The sequence below is a fragment of the Neomonachus schauinslandi genome, chromosome 14 (assembly GCF_002201575.2).
Source record: "Neomonachus schauinslandi chromosome 14, ASM220157v2, whole genome shotgun sequence".
NCBI lineage: Eukaryota > Metazoa > Chordata > Mammalia > Carnivora > Phocidae > Neomonachus > Neomonachus schauinslandi.
In genome coordinates, this window is record NC_058416.1 from 39917039 (window position 1) to 39935590 (window position 18552).

Genomic DNA, 18552 nt, shown 5'->3' on the forward strand with positions numbered 1-18552 from the left:
TCCAAAATGCAAATACTATGTCACTTTCTGGAGTAAACACTTCTGTGGTCCAATCTATACAGCACGGCACTCAGGCCTTCTGTGCTATGTTTACATCTTCAGCTACATCTCCTGCCCCTTCCAACCTGGTACTTTATATCCCAATTATACCAGCATTTATGGTGTTCCTGAATAATGCTCCCCAAAACTACACCCCCAAACTGTTGAGTACCACCATGCTGATGTCTGATTACCCTTCAACTCTCAGCTTTGGCATCATCACCTCCAGGGAATTCTCTCTGATCCAGCTTGAGCCAAGGGCCATTCCTCAGGACTTTCACAATATCAAATCCAAACATGCATTATATTATATGTGCCCAACGAATTGGTTGACATTATATTAGATGAACTACATCTAATTGATTAAACTACATTAGATGATATCTTGAAATCCTTTCCCATACTATGACACTGCAGCAGGTATTTTTCTTTTGGTCATTCTTTAAAAAAAAAAAAAAGATTGTATTTATTTATTTGAGAGAGAGAGAGAGCACACATGAGCCAGGGGAGGAGCAGAGGGTGAGGGAGAGGAAGGGGAAAAGAATCTCAAGCAGACTCCACGTTGAGCACAGAACCCAATGTAGGGCTCGATCTCATGACCCTGAGATCATGACCTGAGCTGAAACCAAGAGTGGGACGCTTAACCAACTGAGCCACCCAGGCGCCCCATTTGGTCATTCTTTTTTTTTTTTTAATTCCAGTATAATTAACATAAGTGTTATATTCATTTCAGGTGTACAATATAGTGATTCAGCAATTCTATACATTACTCAGTGATCATAACTGTAAGTGTACTCTTAATCCCCTTCATCTATTTCACCCATCCCTCACCCACCTCCCCTCTGGTAACCATCAGTGTGTTCTCTATAGTTAAGAGTCTGTTTCTTGGTTTGTCTCTTCTTTGTTTGTTTCTTAAATACCATATATGAGTAAATTCATATGGTATTTTCTTTCTCTGACTGATTTATTTCACTTAGCTTTATACTCTCTAGATCCATCCATGTTGTTGCAAATGGCAAGGACTCATTCCTTTTTATGGCTGAATAGTGTTCTTTATCCATTCATCTATTGATGGACACTTGGGCTGCTTCCATATCTTGACTATTGTAAATAATGCTGCAGTAAACATAGGGGTGCATATATCTTTTCAAATCAACATTTTTTTATTCTTTGGGTAAATATCCAGCAGTGGAATTACTGGATCCTAGGGTAGTTCTATTTTTAATTTTTTGAGGAACCTCCAAACTGTCTTCCTCAGTGGCTCCACCCAGTTTGCATTCCCACCTGCAGTGCGCCTATTGCTGGCCACAGAGAGCCCCTTTCAACACTAAGACTCTGCTCTCAGTGCTCTAGGTAGGGTTTGGATTGGGACTTCCAAATAAAGCCATGGCCATTGTTCCTCTTCATTTATCATCCATTCCCCAGTAACATCTGAATTTAAAAATACTGTGTTTAAAATAGCATGTGATTCTCGTATTTATTTTGTGATCCAGTTATATTTGTGTGATAAATCTACTGGCTGTAATACGTTTGAACATTTATATACACACAGTAGCTACGGATTGTTTGGATAATTTTTAAAAATAAAATAAGGGGTGCCCGGGCAGCCCAGTCAGTTAAGCATTTGACTCTTGGTTTTGTCCCCGGTCATGATCTCAAGGTCCTGGAATCCAGCCCCAGGTTGGGCTCTGCACTCAGGGCAGAGCCTGCTTGAGATTCTCTCTCCCTCTCCCCCTGCTCCTGCTTCTTGTGTGCTTTTTCTCTCTCTCAAATAATAAATAAATCTTTAAAAGACAGACAAAAGCCAAAATAAAACACCATCTAAATCTCTCATCATACCCAAACCAACGTACACTGTATAATCTCAGAAGTTCAGCCTCCACCAAGTCACTACCCTCTTCAAAGACCTTTAGTGCCTCTGGGGTAAAGAACAGACGGTTGGCTTGGCCCCTTGGGAGTCCTCAGCTCTGTCCCTTCTGCATCTCTGCCTTATCTCCTGCCACACCCTCCATGAACTTCTGTCCACTCTGAACACCTTCCTGAGCCTGTTCCTGGCCCTCTGCTCCAAGAATGCCCTCCACCCTTGCCCCGTATTATCTAGGTGTGATTCGTGTTCCAAAGTCCATGTCAACGGCAGTCTCCTCTGTTTCAACATCAAAAAGTGATCTCTCCCTCCTCTGGGATTCTACAGCATTTATTTTTGCCATTCTTCATTCAACATGTTTTTATGGACATGTAATCTTTTCCCACTAAGTTACAAGTTCCTTGAAGGCAGGATAATATAGTAACCTTTGCCCTGTCTATAGGCATTGTTTTTAGCCTAGCACGTGTGTCTGAGGAAAGGTGATTTTGCTAAAACATAATTTTGATTTGTTAGATACTTAACAAAAGCTATGTTTTAAGTAGTATACAAATGGTTTACTATAAATAACATTTCCTTTTAATTACTCCAGGAATTCCCTATATTCATGTGGTTCAGTGCTTATTTTTTCAACTTCCTTTTGGGCAGGTTGGGTTTGTAATCAGTCTTTATTAAGTACCTACGCTGTGCACAGGACTGGAAATAGGAGTTCAAACTACATGTTTGCCCTCAAAACTTTGCCTCCTAGTAATCAGCTTCATGGGATTATTTTCATAAAAGTTTCATAGTCATCTTAGAAGAACTAGTGTTCAAATCACTAGAAGGACATGTGGACATGGTGTCAGTTTGGATCAACACTGAGGAGGAGATCCTGAGTCTCCTGGACCCCTGGATGTGGTAGGTTTGCTCTGAGAAGAGGCAGAGAAGTGAGCATTCTCTTTTTCTCTTGTTGCTCTTTACCCGTCTACACTATGTTGAATAGTGTATGATGCTCTACACTATGACCCTCTATGACCTCTACACGGCGTTGAATTTTTGCTCAACTGCTAAGTCTGCACCTTCCTTTCCCTGGACGCTTTATCTCTGTTTCTCTTCAGTTCAGTAAACATACACTGAGCATCTACTGCATGCAAGGAAGGATGGAAAACACTGGTTCCCTGATTCATCAGTGTATGTCATACATTTTTATAACTCACAAGATATAGTTATATATAATCTATATACACATTTATAAAAGCATATTTTCATAAGCAGGGTAGAGTAACTTATTGTAAGAGGGTTAAGTTCAAAAGTGAATACACTACTTTCCGAGCTACCCAGGGAAGGGTCCATACAGCGTTGTTTTGCGTTCCCGTCGTAACTTAAAGGGAAACTTTCACAATGTCCAGAGCCCTTGATCTCCTGCAAATGAAGGAGAAGGATGTCCTCAAATCCCTTGCAGCAGGAACCCATTTAGGTGGCACCAACCTTGACTTTCAAATGGAAGGGTACATCTACAAAAGGAAAAGTGATGGTATCTACATCATAAATCTGAAGAGAACCTGGGAGAAGCTTCTGCTGGCAACTCATGCCATTGTTGCCATTGAAAACCCAGCTGATGTTAGTGTCACATCGTCCAGGAATAGTGGCCAGCGAGCTGTGCTGAAATTTGCTGCTGCTACCGGAGCCACTCCTATTGCCGGCCGCTTCACTCCTGGAACCTTCACTAACCAGATCCAGGCAGCCTTCCGGGAGCCGAGACTTCTGGTGGTTCCTGATCCCAGGGCTGACCACCAGCCCCTTACAGAGGCGTCCTATGTTAACCCGCCTACCATTGCTCTGTGCAACACAGACTCTCCTCTGCACTATGTGGACATCGCCATCCCTTGCAACAACAAGGGAGCTCACTCACTGGGGCTGATGTGGTGGATGCTGGCCAGGGAAGTTCTGCGCATGCGTGGCACCATTTCCCGTGAACAGCTAGAGGAGGTCATGCCTGATCTCTGCTTCTACAGAGAGCCTGAAGAGATTGAAAAGGAAGAGCAGGCCGCTGCTGAGAAGGCTGTGACCAAGGAGGAATTTGAGGTGAAGGGACAGCTCCAGCTCCTGAGTTCACTGCTACTCAGCCTGAAGTCGCAGTCTGGTCTGAAGGCGTGCAGGTGCCCTTGGTGCCTATTCAGCAGATCCCTCCTGAAGACTGGAGCGCCCAGCCGGCCACTGAAGACTGGTCTGCAGCTCCCACTGCTCAGGCCACTGAATGGGTAGGAACAACCACTGAGTGGTCTTAAGCTGCTCTTCCACAAAGGCAAACAAAATGGAAATAGAAATGGAAAAGGTTGACGGAAAAATAAACAGTTTGTAAAAGTAAAAAAAGAAAAAAAGTGAATACATTAGGTGAAAATCAAATAAAAGCACAATTACCCTCAGGAAGTCTTTAAATGGTCTACGAAAGCATGCGTACATGGTCAAAGGAAGTGAGGGCCGCCTGAGGACAGCCAAGTCAGGCATGAACATCTCAGACTCACTGTGGGGCTTCCCGAGAATGAGGCGGGTTCAGTGTGCATTTGTGAGACTTTCTGTGTCTGGGTGTGTACGTGTGGGCCGGGCTTTGATTCTAGGGGAAACAAAATTTTATAAAATTATAAACAAAATTGGGGCGCCTGGGTGGCTCAGTCGTTAAGCGTCTGCCTTGGGCTCAGGTCATGATCCCAGGGTCCTGGGATCGAGCCCCACATCGGGCTCCCTGCTCCGCAGCAAGCCTGCTTCCCCCTCTCCCACTCCCCCTGCTTGTGTTCCCTCTCTCGCTGTGTCTCTCTCTCTCAAGTAAATAAATAAAATCTTTAAAAAAAAATAAAATTATGAACAAAATCATATATTAAAAAACAAAATTATATACGCAGTAAGTACTACAATCTCTTTCTCTCTTCCCCTTCTGAATTGCTCCACCATACCTGCCCTCGGTTCTCCCCTGGGGAGAGTGTTGCAAGGTGCTCGGTGGGCGAGCCTTCGATCCGGAATGTCCCGGTTCGAAGCTGCCACCTTGCGGCTGTTCCATGAACGTGCGTCCGCCGGCCTTCGCCCGCACTCCTAATCGCATGCCGAGCCTCGTCCCTTCTGGTTTTCATCACTACAGCGAACTCCACCTGGCATTTAGGAGCAATGTGTTACTTATGTGACAGATTAAAAAGCAGAAATATGTACTTCCTTCCCCCAGAGCTGCCAGTTTTCCTGTCACAGAATCATGAACATGCATCATAATACTTTGTATCCTTCAGGATAACAACTGTCCCAAGAGCTTAAACTCCCGGCAGGGTTGCACACGACTTTGGAGTCTACACATGAGTCTCGTTTTCTCCTATCCCCACTTGCCGCGTAATCTTTATTTTAAATTGGCGGCGTCCCACAAGCAACGACAAATTCCTTTCGCAGGTGTTTGCGGGACGCCTCGGAGCCGCTCCTTGAGCTCCCAGCCTTGAGAAGAGACGCTCTCGGGGTTAAGGGCAGTCGCTGGAATGCAATCCCCTACACTGGGGGCTGGGAAGGAGCACTGGACTCCTAAAGGGGTCAGGGATGCCTTCCCAGAAGAACCCCGGCTGAGGGTAAGCCAGGAGGTCAAGAAGGTGGGGAGAGGTTAGACAGTCCCGGCCGAGGGAAGGAAGGGCAGCAGTGTTTGCAGGGACAGCTCCCACAGCACCACCCCGGGACTTCATTCCCAGAGTTTTGACAGCCCGAGTAGCACCCCAGAATCTTGCTTTGAACAGGCTGGTTTAAACATTCTTAGGAGAACTGCCCCTCTCCCCTTTTCTCTAGCGAAATCTTACGCTGAACCATAGCGGATTCCCGAGATCTGTATAGTTTGACCAAACACTGCACTACCCAGCGCTTGTTTTGTCTCTCTTTAATATAATTTTCCCATTTCAAAATTACTGGGTCTCAAGCAACAACCACCCACCCCCTGAAACTGGACTGGAAGCTGGCTGCGACTGATGTCTGCAAGAAGTTACTGGAAAATACATTTCTGGTACCTAGTGGGGGAGGGTAGGAGAGAGAAGAGAAAGGACTTGCTCTCTCTTTGTCCAGTAGTCGATGCCCACAGATTAGCTCAGGGAAGGACAACCCACGGGCACCAATCCTGAAAGCCTTGGAGAATATAAGGAGGCCGCACACGGTAGCAAGTGTTGTCTATATAATATAGTCAGTAATTAATATCCCACGAAAATAAGAAATACGGTTCAAATGTATGTAAGTGTTGAGTGATTCATGCATTATAAATCCATTTAGTGTCGTTGCTGGATTAATCGCACTGGATATTTCATCAATCATAAAAATCTGCCACTCATCACGTGGGGAGGTCTGAGAAACTTTTTGAAGTTTGAAAGGAGTTGGCAATGCTGGAAAAGACTGGAAGAACTAGTGTAGCTCTTTACCCCTGTTTTTATCTAGTTAATACCTATTTCTTCAGAACTGGTTTGAACTGGGATCTTTTCTAGGACCTCTGGGACATAATCAGACCCTGCGAGGTTGACCCTCTTCCTGGTAGAACTTATCACAGTTGCAATGTGGGACTCGTGTGTGTCAATATTTAAAGTTTGTCTCTCACCTGCTGTTCTAAAACGTCATAGGGGCAGGACTGTGTCTTTCTGCTCCTGACTGTCTGCCAGCATGCAGGACAGATCCTGGCATACACGAATCACTCATAAATATAAATCGTTTACTGAACAAATGAGTACAATAAAGCCCCGAGTCTCAGTCCTGGGAGATAATTACAGAGAAGGCATGTAAAAATATATCACTTAGGGCCTTGGTAGCTGATAGATAACTCCAGAGACCCGGATCCAGAAGAAGGTCTCCTAGGAGGGGAGACCCAGACATGTAGAAGAAAGGGAATATGGAATAAATGGAATAAATGGAAGTGGAATAAGGGTCTTCTGCTAGACAATCAAACTCGAGTGATTGATTCATCCTTTCTAGACAGCCAGTGTGTTGGAAAGAGCATTGGATTAAGAACTAAGGACTAGGTTCTAGTCCTAGCTCTGCCTGCTGTCACCTGGACCGTCACCCAACCTCATCTACCATGACTCAGATTCCTCATCTGTAAAATGGGAATGATATTTGCCCTCATTCTGAATCTCAAGCAAAACAATGGGCCCCAAAGTACATTAAAATTATAAGTATTTAATAAACATAAGGGTGGTATTTTTAAACTATTTTTCTTTCATGATTCTCTTCTTCAGCATCTCCGAATACATTGTTTATTCCTTATCTTTCCTTTTTTAAACCTTCAGGGTCTTTCTCAAATCTCTTAATGAAATGGTTTCTATAGTTTTTCTGGATATTGTCTGGAGATTTTATTTATTTATTTGACAGAGAGAGCACGCACAAGGAGGGGGAACAGCAGGCAGAAGGAGAAGCAGGCTCCCCGCTAAGCAAGGACCACCTCCCCCCAGTGCAAGACTTGATCCCAGGACCCTGGGATCATGACCTGAGCAGAAGGCAGACACTTAACTGAGCCACCCAGTCTTCCCTAAAATTTTTATTTGCATTTATTTTATGCAAAATTTACTCCCAGGCTGTAGGTTTGTGTTTCTTCGGTTTCTTCTGGGATACCTTTTTCTTCTGTGCAACCTCCTCGTCTGGTTTAGGAACAATCTGCTCTCTTCAGTCAGGAGCATCTCAGTGCGGCAGGGAGAGTGCATGTGTAGGTTAATCTGGCCACAAGCCCTGTAAACTCAACACCGCATCTTGGGGGCTTTGTTTACCTGGATGTGTTCAATGACCAGAGAATCTACATCTAAACCCTTCAGTTCAGCATGAACTCTCTGCGCTTTTAAGCACGTGCAGTAACAATTCAGTGCTCTTTTTGGACCACCGACCCTGTGTCCAGCCCCACTGTTTGGCCTGGGCACACCTACCAGTTCCACTGCTATAGCGACGGCATGGCCCACATCGTTTCTGCAAAGTGACACCCTTCAGATACTTGGTGGCCTTTCAGATATGCATGCCCTTGATGGCTTGGGCAGCCTCTCATGTGTTTGTAAAGTGACATGAAGGGGGCGCCTGGGTGGCTCAGTCGTTAAGCGTCTGCCTTTGGCTCAGGTCATGATCCCAGGGTCCTGGGATCGAGCCCCGCATCGGGCTCCCTGCTCTGCAGGAAACCTGCTTCTCCCTCTTCTACTCCCCCTGCTTGTGTTCCCTCTCTCACTGTGTCTTTCTCTGTCAAATAAATAAATAAAATCTTTAAAAAAAAATAAAATAAAATAAAGTGACATGAAGATTTGAACCTCTTGCTTGCATGATTTCATAGGCTTTTCTGGGTCAAGTGAATAGCAAGCCATTTTCAGAGACCACCTCAGGCCACTTACGGGAAGAGCTGGATTTTGTCTGTTAATTTTTATTGATCGTGCATCTTAATAAGCATCTAAAATGAATCCAGTTTCTTAAAGTCTCCATCCCTCTCAACATCTTAGTCCCTCAGCAAAGGGAGAGCCCATGGTATTTCTCCTTACTGCCACAAAACAGTTCAACACACGTGGACTGATTGCCCACTGTGTGTTAAGAGTTGGGCAATACCAAGCGAGCACCATAATCACACCCTCAAAAATTTCATAGTCTGGTCTGCTGCAGTGATTTTTTTTTTTTTACGATCTATTTATTTGAGAGAGAGAGAGAGAGAGCACATGCGTATGAGTTGGGGGGGACGGGCAGCAAGTTTTAAGCAGACTCCACATGGAGCCTGACAGAGGGCTCAATGTTATGACCCTGAGATCAGGGCCTGAACCAAAACCAAGAGTCAATATGCTTAACCGACTGTGCCAGCCAGGCATCCCCAGTGCAGTGATTCTGAGAATCACTGGCAGTATATTAGAATCATGTAGGCCTTCACCCAAACCAAATAAATCCAAATCTCTGGAGATGGAACCTGGTATGGTTGCTTTTCCAAAGTTTTCCAGGTGATCCTATAGTGCAGGCAGTGTTGAAAATAACTGGTCTAGTTGGGAAAGAGACTTAACACAAATTAATTGTAATGTTCTGTTAGGGGTATAAACAAATTAATTACAAATTAATTCTTAATCCAGACCTCTGATACAGTAACTTCGAAGTTGGGGTCAGCAATCTGTGTTTTAACAAGGACTTGAGGCGATTCCTATGCACCCCAAAACCGGAGACGCTTAACAGATATCAGATACACCGGTCCGGAGCTCAGAGGAGAGGTGTGGATGAAAATTTGAGATTAACAAAGATGGTACCTGAAACCTGTACAAATATGATCGCCGACGTACAAACATGAGATGCTTGATTAGGGATTAAGTCTGCAGTGAGAAAAGAGAAGTGACCGGACTCAGCCTTTATCGCATAAACAGGTACTATCTCTGCCATCCAGGAAAGAAGGGACATTTCAACATTAAGGTTCTCGGGATACAAATCTGACTTCCATCTTTTCTACTCAGGAAAATATTGACCATAAACATGACTACTGGAGAATGGAAGCTCAAGATACCTGAGTACAAGTAAATAGCTACTTCGTGTGAATTCATCTCTCTAGTTCCAGATAAACTGCATCTCAGTGTAAAAATGACAATCCCATGATAATGGCTGAGAGCCTCCCACAATGAAAGCTTCATGTCCAGTCTCTAGGTAGCATGACAAGAATGAAAGGAGTGCCTATGCTCAGAGGATCTCCTTCTGCTAAGGTTTACCTGAACCTAACTCACACCACAGCATACTCATGCTTCATTCCTTCTTTTCTTGCTCTGGGTCTGCTTCTTTGACTAGAAGCATCTCCATGCCCCAACCAGTTCATTGTAGTTTGTGTCTTCCCTCTTGGCTCAGTGCTTTTGACCTAGTCATCCATGGGTTGACCTCTGGCTTCACCTCAAGATTTTCATTTTTGGACCTGGCTCCACAGATAACCTAAGGCATACAGCCCATGGGGGGCAGCCCTGTCATATTCTCAAGGTGGGTTGAATATCAATCTATGGTGGCTATGACACTAGTCACTTTTAAATTTGTGATGTTATAATAGAACTACCGCAAATAATCCTTGAGCAATGATAAAGGCAAGAGACAAGTAAACCAATATTCCCAGGTTTATTTTATTTTCTTTTTAAAAGTAATCTCTATGCCCAGCGCAGGGCTCAAACTCCCACCCCCAGATCAAGAGTCACACGCGCCACTGACTGAGCCAGTCAAGTGCCCCCAGTAAGTCCTAGGTTTAGAATAACAAAGATACAGCTCCATTGATTTCATGTATTTCCACCCCTGGATTAAATGATGTGATGTCTTAAACCCAATTCAAACTGCTTTAAAATAAATATAACTTTTGCTGTATTATAGCTTTCACAAACCTCAGATCAACTTGCCTCCTTAACATCGTATTTGGCCACATCACATAAGCAGCAGCAGGGCCATTTATCAGGAAATAAAAGGAATAAGCCTGCAGATAGAATCTTCTATTTAGACATGTTTGCACTGAAAAGTGTTATATTCATGATATTGTAGGTCCTCAATAAGCACCACTCAGTACCTAAGAAACCCTATCTGGATCAAACTGCTCCCAAATTTTGTACAAGAAATACTTCTTCAGAATCAGAATGTCCTTCCTAATATTCAAGACCTAAATAACAAACGGAAGAAACAAAAACTTCCAGCTCTATTGAAATAATACACCTATCACGACTGAAGACCATAGAACATCCCACATGTAGTCCCCTTTAAGCATTCCTGATAGAACTGTTTTCCAGAGAGAGAGAAATTAACCAGTGAGAATTAAGTTGCTTGACAAAATTCTAGAGTAGCTGGCTTGTAAACAATTAGAAAAGAAAATAGTAATTAAATGACCCACTGTATATTCACTAAGTCAAATTGAACTAAATACATTTCATATTTTAACACATTTAATGGACCGGTAGATGAAGAGTTGTTAGTCTTGTGAACTATATGCAAGAGCTGGAGACTAGAATATTTAAGCATATTCATAAGTGGTTTGATAACCGTACTCAATATTAATAGATGAAATCTGACTAAAGCAGTCTTTAATGATTTGCTCCTGGGCTGCTTTGTTCATGTGCAGTAAGGTGAAGGCCTTGTTTATCCAGCTTGGAGGGATAGCTAATGTGTTGAATGCCAAAATTCAAATTCAAAATATGTATGTAGCGACGAGACAAACCTAAAAGAGAAAATTCACTAGTCATACAGAAGGTCCTAATTATGAAAAACATTTTAGAGGTTATAACTAATTTAAATTGCTATCAATGCTCATATACCCTTGAACAATTTTGATGAAAATATGGTTTCTTTTTTTTTTTTTTTTTTTTTGAGACAGAGAGAATGACAGAGACAGAGAGCATGAGAGGGAGGAGGGTCAGAGGGAGAAGCAGACTCCCTGCCGAGCAGGGAGCCCGATGCGGGACTCGATCCTGGGACCCCAGGATCATGACCTGAGCCGAAGGCAGTCGCTCAACCATCTGAGCCACCCAGGCGCCCCAATGCACATAACAGGGGTGCCTGGGTGGCTCCGTCCATTAAACGTCTGCCTTCAGCTCAGGTCATGATCCCGGAGTCCTGGGATCCAGCCCCACGTCGGGCTCCCTGCTCAGCGGGGAGTCTGCTTCTCCCTCTGACCCTCCCCCCTCCCTGCTCTCTCTCTCAAATAAATAAAATCTTTTTAAAAAATTAAAGAAGACAAGTACATGTTGGCGAGGATGTGGAGAAAAGGGAGCCCTTGTGCACTGTTAGTGGGAATGTAAATTGGTATAGCCACTACGAAAAACATTATGGAGTTTTCTCAAAAAATTAAAAATAGAACCGTCATACGATCCAGCAATTCCATTTCTGGGTATATATCCAAAGGAAATAAAATCAGGATCTATCTATATCAAGATATATCCGCACTCCCATGTTCATTGCAGCATTTATAATAGCCAAGACATGGAACAACCTAAGTGTCTACACACACACACACACACAACTATTCAGCCACAAGAAGGAAATCATGCCATTTGCAACAACATGGTTAGAAGTTGAGGGCATTATGCTAAGTGAAATAAGGTCAGAGAAAGACAAATACTGTATGACCTCACTTGTATGTGGAATCTAAAAAACAAAAACCAAACTCATAAATTGAGAACAGACTGGTGGTTGCCAGAGGATGGAGATGGGCAAAAATGGGTGAAGGTGATCAAATGGTACAAACTCCCAGTTATAAAAGGAGTAAGTCATGGGGATGTAATGTACAGAATGGTGATTATAATTAATACTGTACTGCATATATGAAAGTTGCTGAAAGGGTAAATCTTAAAAGCATAAACAATGCAGCTTAGGAAAAAGGTCAGGTAAGAGCTGTGAAAGCCACTGGCTCCTTTCTTCACCTGTCTTTCCCCAGTTATTTGCGGGGAGGGGGGGGGGGGGCGGAGCCAGTTTTCAGTTTTTACATAGATCGGCACTTGCGAGCGCCAACGTACATGAAAAGAACCACTTGCAATGTATCTAACATTCACAAATTCACAAAAGCTACTGTTTAGCTTTTCTGTTCTGGACAAAAGACAAGTTACTGTAGGGTAGCTGTTGACTAAATTAAAACCTACACATAAAAACCTCAAAACAATGTTGAACAAAAATAGCCAGATAGAATTTTTACTGTGTGCTTCGTTTTCTATAAAGTATAAAAAGCAGGCAAAACAACCTGTGGTATTAAAAGTTTGTGGTGGTGACGAGTTATGACTGCAAATAGAAGTAAAGGGATTTATGGGATTCTAATAATGTTTTTTCTTGATCGAAGCCCTGATTACTCAGGCTATTGTTCACTTTGTGCACATTATCGTAACATTATTTTGCCACATTGACAGGTAGGAAATTCCTTTCATTCACATTTCATGTGTTCCTTCTTCCTCTCCACAGAATGGCTATAATTCATCTGATAGGTCTAATCGACATTCACTCCCGTGCCCTGCTCATCTAGAATTCTGTAACGGTATATCCTTCACCATTATACTCTCAGGAATTCCTATTAACATAGGAAACTGTGCGGTATAGTTTAATACAAGTTTGCCAGTTAAGTACATAATGGAATACACACATTTATCTTTCTCATTTCAGGGGTGGGAGTGTGGCAACTGTCACCTCTCTCAGCCCCAGGATTGGACAATTGCTGTCAGATTGGGGGGGGGCGGGGAATGCAGGTGGTAATACCCATTTTTTTGAGGCTCCTGTATTCTTTTAATTTCTTAACATAACTCCTTTCCATTCCACGTTTTTTTTCAAAATTGTATTGCATTATCAGAAAATTATATTGACACTAAGTGGTACCATTGTTTGAGTACTTTATTCATATTTCTATCATGAGTTTTATACTGCATGTATTTGTATGTTTTCTGGGTCACAAAGGCTAAAATAAAATGTCATCACCTCAAAAGGTTGATTCTTTTGGGTAGCAGCCCTAATGGATTTCTATAAAAGTTGATTCAATGAAGGTCATAATTAATACTTATTAAGCAACCCAAAAGGTATATGACATTGTATTTGGCAATATGTTCTACGACCCTGGTATCTTACTTAAGGGTAACTTCTCCATATAAAAGTGTTTATTAACCAGTTAACTGGCTTTCTGCCTGGTTGCTAACAGGACTTGAAAATCTTGCTGCATTAAACACTTGACGAAATAGCCTGATAAATTAACATTTGAAATAAAGATAAAATAGGTTTATAAAGTTAAATCCAACATATAGCATCAGCATGTGGTAGCTTTCTCCTATCCACTTTTTCAAGTGCAAAATAATGGATTATCTCCTCCATGTCTTCCAAGGTGAGTTACAAGAACTAAATGCTATCATGTTTCCCTCTAGACAAAATTTTAATTAGACACACAAGTAGGAGAAAACCACTTTTAATTGAAAAATAAAGCAATACATCTCAAATAAGACTCTGTTTAACAACATAAACTGTAACTTGCTGAGGGAAATCGCTTTCCTAGAAGTGGTATTGTGAAATTTAGGTATCAGCAATCAATAGTTTCCCTCCTTTATTCTGACTCAGCTATAAGCATATTAAAAATAAGGACTTTCTCATGAATTTAAACTGTAAATCTGTAAAGCCTGTCCCTATTCCTAATCCACTGACAAAAGGTGAGATTTTAAACAAACATTTCCATACTGAGGAGTTCCCAGGTAATAGCAAATAGTCAATATTTTCCTTATGAAAAGTTTATAGGAAAGACACACAAGACTATTACTGATATTTAACTAATCCACAAACTTCAAAACACAATTTCATCAAGATGATCTCTACTACAATTTTCCTTTAAAGAAGTTCCCAAATCTCAGGATGGTTTAAAACTTGATATACTGGAAGTATTAACTCTGAAAGAAAGTAGTAAAGTTATTGCTTTAAACTGGAAAAATCTATGGTCAAAAAATTTTTTTTAAAAGTTCATTAAACAGCTATTCTTACAGTTACTCACGTAACTGCAGAGAAAATGTTCAAGCACATAGTAAACATCACTCTTTCGAATGACAGAACAAAGGCATATGTTCATCAAGATGTATGGCTTTTTTGGTGATTGTTATTACTACCATAGTCATTTTGTTTGACTGAAAAAGGTTTTTACAAAACTCCACTTGCAAAATTAACATTTTTATTAAATCAAGTTAAAAAAAAAGTTCACTGTAGAAAAGTCAACAAGGGTTTTAACAAAACCAAAATATACCCTTTCATACAATATATGTATATATTAGCAGCAAACTACTTCTGAGATTTTCTTTTATGTTCTTTTAGTTAAAGAATGCATAAACAATGCATATTAGTATGGAATGTCAGCTAATACACTCTTCCTCTTTTATGCTGATTTAGGCCTTCTAGTACAAATTATTTTCTGATTCTTATTAATAAATACGAAGAACAAACCCAGTTTTGACTAAGAAGTAGTGAAACAGAGTGGTTGGTAGCATCTACCTCATGACTTCATAGTCATGCATTATCTTTGAGAATAACAAATGAGCACCATATAAACAAGGTAATTATGTGTGTGTGTGTAAATTCAACTTTTAAGGTATGATAGTAGCCAACTAGACCACTTAGCATTTGGCTGTTACTTTTTAAAAAATTTGGTGATACATAAAATTTTAATCAAATCAGATACTCAATCCCATATTGCTTGTCCATTTTTAAAATCTTAATAGAAATTCTGTACATAACCTGACAAATTGCATGCATACGTGTGTATATATACACATACAAAAGTGTATGCATATATACATATACATCTTTAGCTTTGAATGAATTTCTAAACTGAGATGAAGCCAAACCTCTCATTTAAATATACATGTAGAATATGGTATCACCAACTGGAAGTTTCTAATAAAAGTTTTATCTTAGTTAAAGAGAAATACTGGCTATTGAAAATTTTGAGGCCAAAGAGCTGTAATTCAGCTTAACATACTTTGGGCTTACAAATTTGTCAGCCAAACAAACAGGATTTGAAATTACCAACCGCCCACCTAAGAAATAACTTTTTCTCTTAGTATTTCCTTCTAAGGCAAAAAGGAAATATCTTTACAATGAACTTTCACTTTTTAAAGAGTTATAATTATTAAAGAAATCTCACTAGTCTTCAAAAATACTAAACATTATATAAATACAATTTTCTTATAGTTGAATTTCTTCAGCTAGAATCTGTATTAAAAAAGTTTCCTTTGGATTGCTTCATTTAGCACTTCAAGTCTCCATTCTGCAACTCTGGTAACTGGCTCAGATTTGGTAGGTTTCTATCAATCACATCTTTCAGAATGTGCTACTGTGTGTTACCTGTGTACCAGAAGGTCAATGGGAGGAACTGCAACAAATTCCAAAAGCAACATAAGGAAAAATTCAAGACTGTGTAATATAAAAAAAGATAAGTACAACATGGAATCCCTTTTGTTCATTACATCAATGAATATAATCCTTTCAATATTTTTAAAGACAATGTCCTAACTTTCATTTTTTAACTTATCAAGAAGATGAAGTTTTTAGATGGCCCACCTTTATTTTTTAATTAAAAAACTAAATCAATAGACTGAATTACTTTTATTAATATACACATCAAGTTACTGAAACGGTGACTTCATGTAGTTTTCCCCTTAAAGATGGCACTTGCAGGTACAAAGATGCAGAGATTTCTATAGCCTTCAGATGTTTACTTGAAAAGATTCTTCAACAGCAGTTTGATACTGGGTTTCCTCATCTAGCTGAAGATTCTAAAAACAATGACATTAACATGTCAATAGGAAAGACATATTCCACTACTCAATACTTTGCCCAATTCACTACACACTCTTGAAACGGTTTATGTTACAATATATGCTATCCTTTAAAATAGAAGATTTAAATACCTGAACCTTAGTAATTAAGTTCAATTGTAATTATTTAAGTGTAAGTGATAAACAACAAATGGGATCAGCAGAGAATGAAATTTGAGTTATAGTGCTTTATGATGAGGTCATTAATTAAAAGTACAGTTAAAAGGTTACCCACAATTTTAATTGATAAATTCTGTCATCTCTAGAAAAGAAATGTCAAATGTCTAAAAATAAATTCATTTTAAAGAAAATAAGCATTTATTGAATTAAGAGAACTGAACAGCAGCTTCTTAATCCTAACATGAAGCTAAAAACTATAGCTCACTCAATCTTAGTTACACCACTCTCCTTCATTTAATTTTACTTGCTCTAAGTTATGTCCTATGGATTTGCTTTAAAATAGGTTTCCACTTGACAATCTCAAATAATTAAAATTACATACTCTTCTGTGGCAAAATAAAACAACTGGACAATTAGATCAAAAGTGGTTCATAAAATATATTTTTGTTTTTCCAAATCATAGTTCTCCATAATAAACTTCCTTAAAATGAGAATCTGAGAATCTGCATTTCATAAAAATGGTAAAATCATAAAGTACACCTAAATTTTACATATGTTTGAGTTGTTATTTTAAAACAGCAATGACTAAAAATGCAAATTCCACAAAATAAAAAAAAAAATTATCAATAATGATATAATTTCAACACTGGAGAGCAGAGAAAAGATGTAAATTCTGTTCATGCCATTGTCAGAATTGCACATGCCTGTGCTTACCTAAACTGGAAAATAAGTATCAGCCTTTCTTTATCAGGATTAATATTGAATTAGATATGGTTTTAATTCACTGCAGTTGAATAAAATGTAATTTCACAATAAAAAGTCATCTAATTTCTTTAAAAAATTATCATGACACATTTGGGAGGTAGAAAGTAACCCCATGTTTTGCTTTAGGGATCTGTTTTTATGTAACTTCCTTCATGTCCTGTTAAAGCCATCATGTAACACCAGAATCTACTCAACCTGGCTTTAATAATTATGCTCCCTCATTTTTAAAAAGAATGTGTCTCAGGGTGCCTGGGTGGCTCAATCGGTTGGGCATCTGCCTTCGCCTCCGGTCATGATCCTGCAGTTGTGGGAGCGAGCCCCACATAGGGCTCCCTGTTCAGCGGGAAGCCTGCTTCTCCCTCTCCCTCTGTCCCTTCCCCACCTCATGATCTCTCTCGCTCTCTCATTCACTCTCTCTCAAATAAATAAAACCTTTAAAAAAAAATAAGAAGAATAGGTCTCATATATAGATATGAGAAATCTATTAGAATAAGCAATTTATACTACATGAGAAATACATTCTCCTTCATCTGCTGTACCAGTTTTACTTCTCTAAGCAGGTACAATTATCCCTTAAATCTAGGCAGTTTTCATATAAATCATCATTTTGTCAATCTGGGGGTTTGCTCTTATATTAATTATCTCTCTAGAACAGGAGGTGAACAGTAAATTTAACTTTTACCACTTCCACAAACCAAAGTTCACCTATATTATTATAAAAACAACCGAACTTGCTCTATAACCATCCAGTATGATACAATAGCTTGTCTCAAAACTCAAGTCTAGATTGAAAAAGTTAATTTATAAAGATTTTTTTTAAAGATTTGATTTATTTGATAGAGAGAGACACAGAGAGAGCAGGAACACAAGCAGGGGGAGTGGGAGAGGGAGAAGCTGGCTTCCCGCTGAGCAGGGAGCCCGATGCGGGGCTCGATCCCAGGACCCTGGGATCATGACCTGAGCCAAAGGCAGACGCTTAACGACTGAGCCACCCAGGTGCCCCGAAAAAGTTAATTTAACTTGAATATTTACAGGGTATTTTCTTAAGCTTAAGGAATTTCACTTACCACAAATTCTCCATAATCAAACTGATGTCTTTGATTTAGATGACTAACGAAATTTCTAGTAATCTGGCTAGGATCTCCCCAAGGAAGAGACACACAAATAGGACATGTCTATGAGAAACAGAATGTTTTAAATATAAAATAATGAAAATAAACAAACATACTAATTATTGAAAGTATTAAAACAACATAAGCTTATGTTACTGAAAATGTCTACATGAAAACCATTTCAAAGGCCCAAATTTCAAGACAAGATCATTTCCTGACCAAATTACCTCAGATAAATTATACTAATCTAACACAACACAATAAAAAAGAGATATACATTCTGTTATTTATATCTCCGACTACACAACTGTTTGAACAAAAACATCACACCCAACCTTCAATAATACCATAGTTGCTATCATTAACAAGTACGTGATCTCACTTGAACCACAATTAACTATAATTA

General features: G+C 40.0%; 1 protein-coding gene and 2 pseudogenes across 2 annotated transcripts in view; 1 reads left to right on the forward strand and 2 right to left on the reverse strand.

Moving 5' to 3' along the window:
- The first annotated feature begins 3280 nt into the window (after positions 1-3280).
- Positions 3281-4205, forward strand: LOC110577059 (annotated as a pseudogene).
- A 3233-nt stretch (positions 4206-7438) lies between these two features.
- LOC123326640 lies at positions 7439-7879 on the reverse strand (annotated as a pseudogene).
- A 5871-nt stretch (positions 7880-13750) lies between these two features.
- Positions 13751-18552, reverse strand: part of RNF138 (ring finger protein 138) — a 34674-nt gene continuing 29872 nt past the window's right edge. For both annotated transcript variants that reach the window (XM_021686287.1, XM_021686286.1), the window contains 2 exons: positions 18102-18209; positions 13751-16107 (listed from right to left, as the gene is read on the reverse strand). In XM_021686287.1, coding sequence (XP_021541962.1) covers positions 16039-16107; positions 18102-18209 — 177 coding nt within the window. In that variant the 3' untranslated portion in view covers positions 13751-16038. The remainder of the gene's footprint in view (positions 16108-18101; positions 18210-18552) is intronic.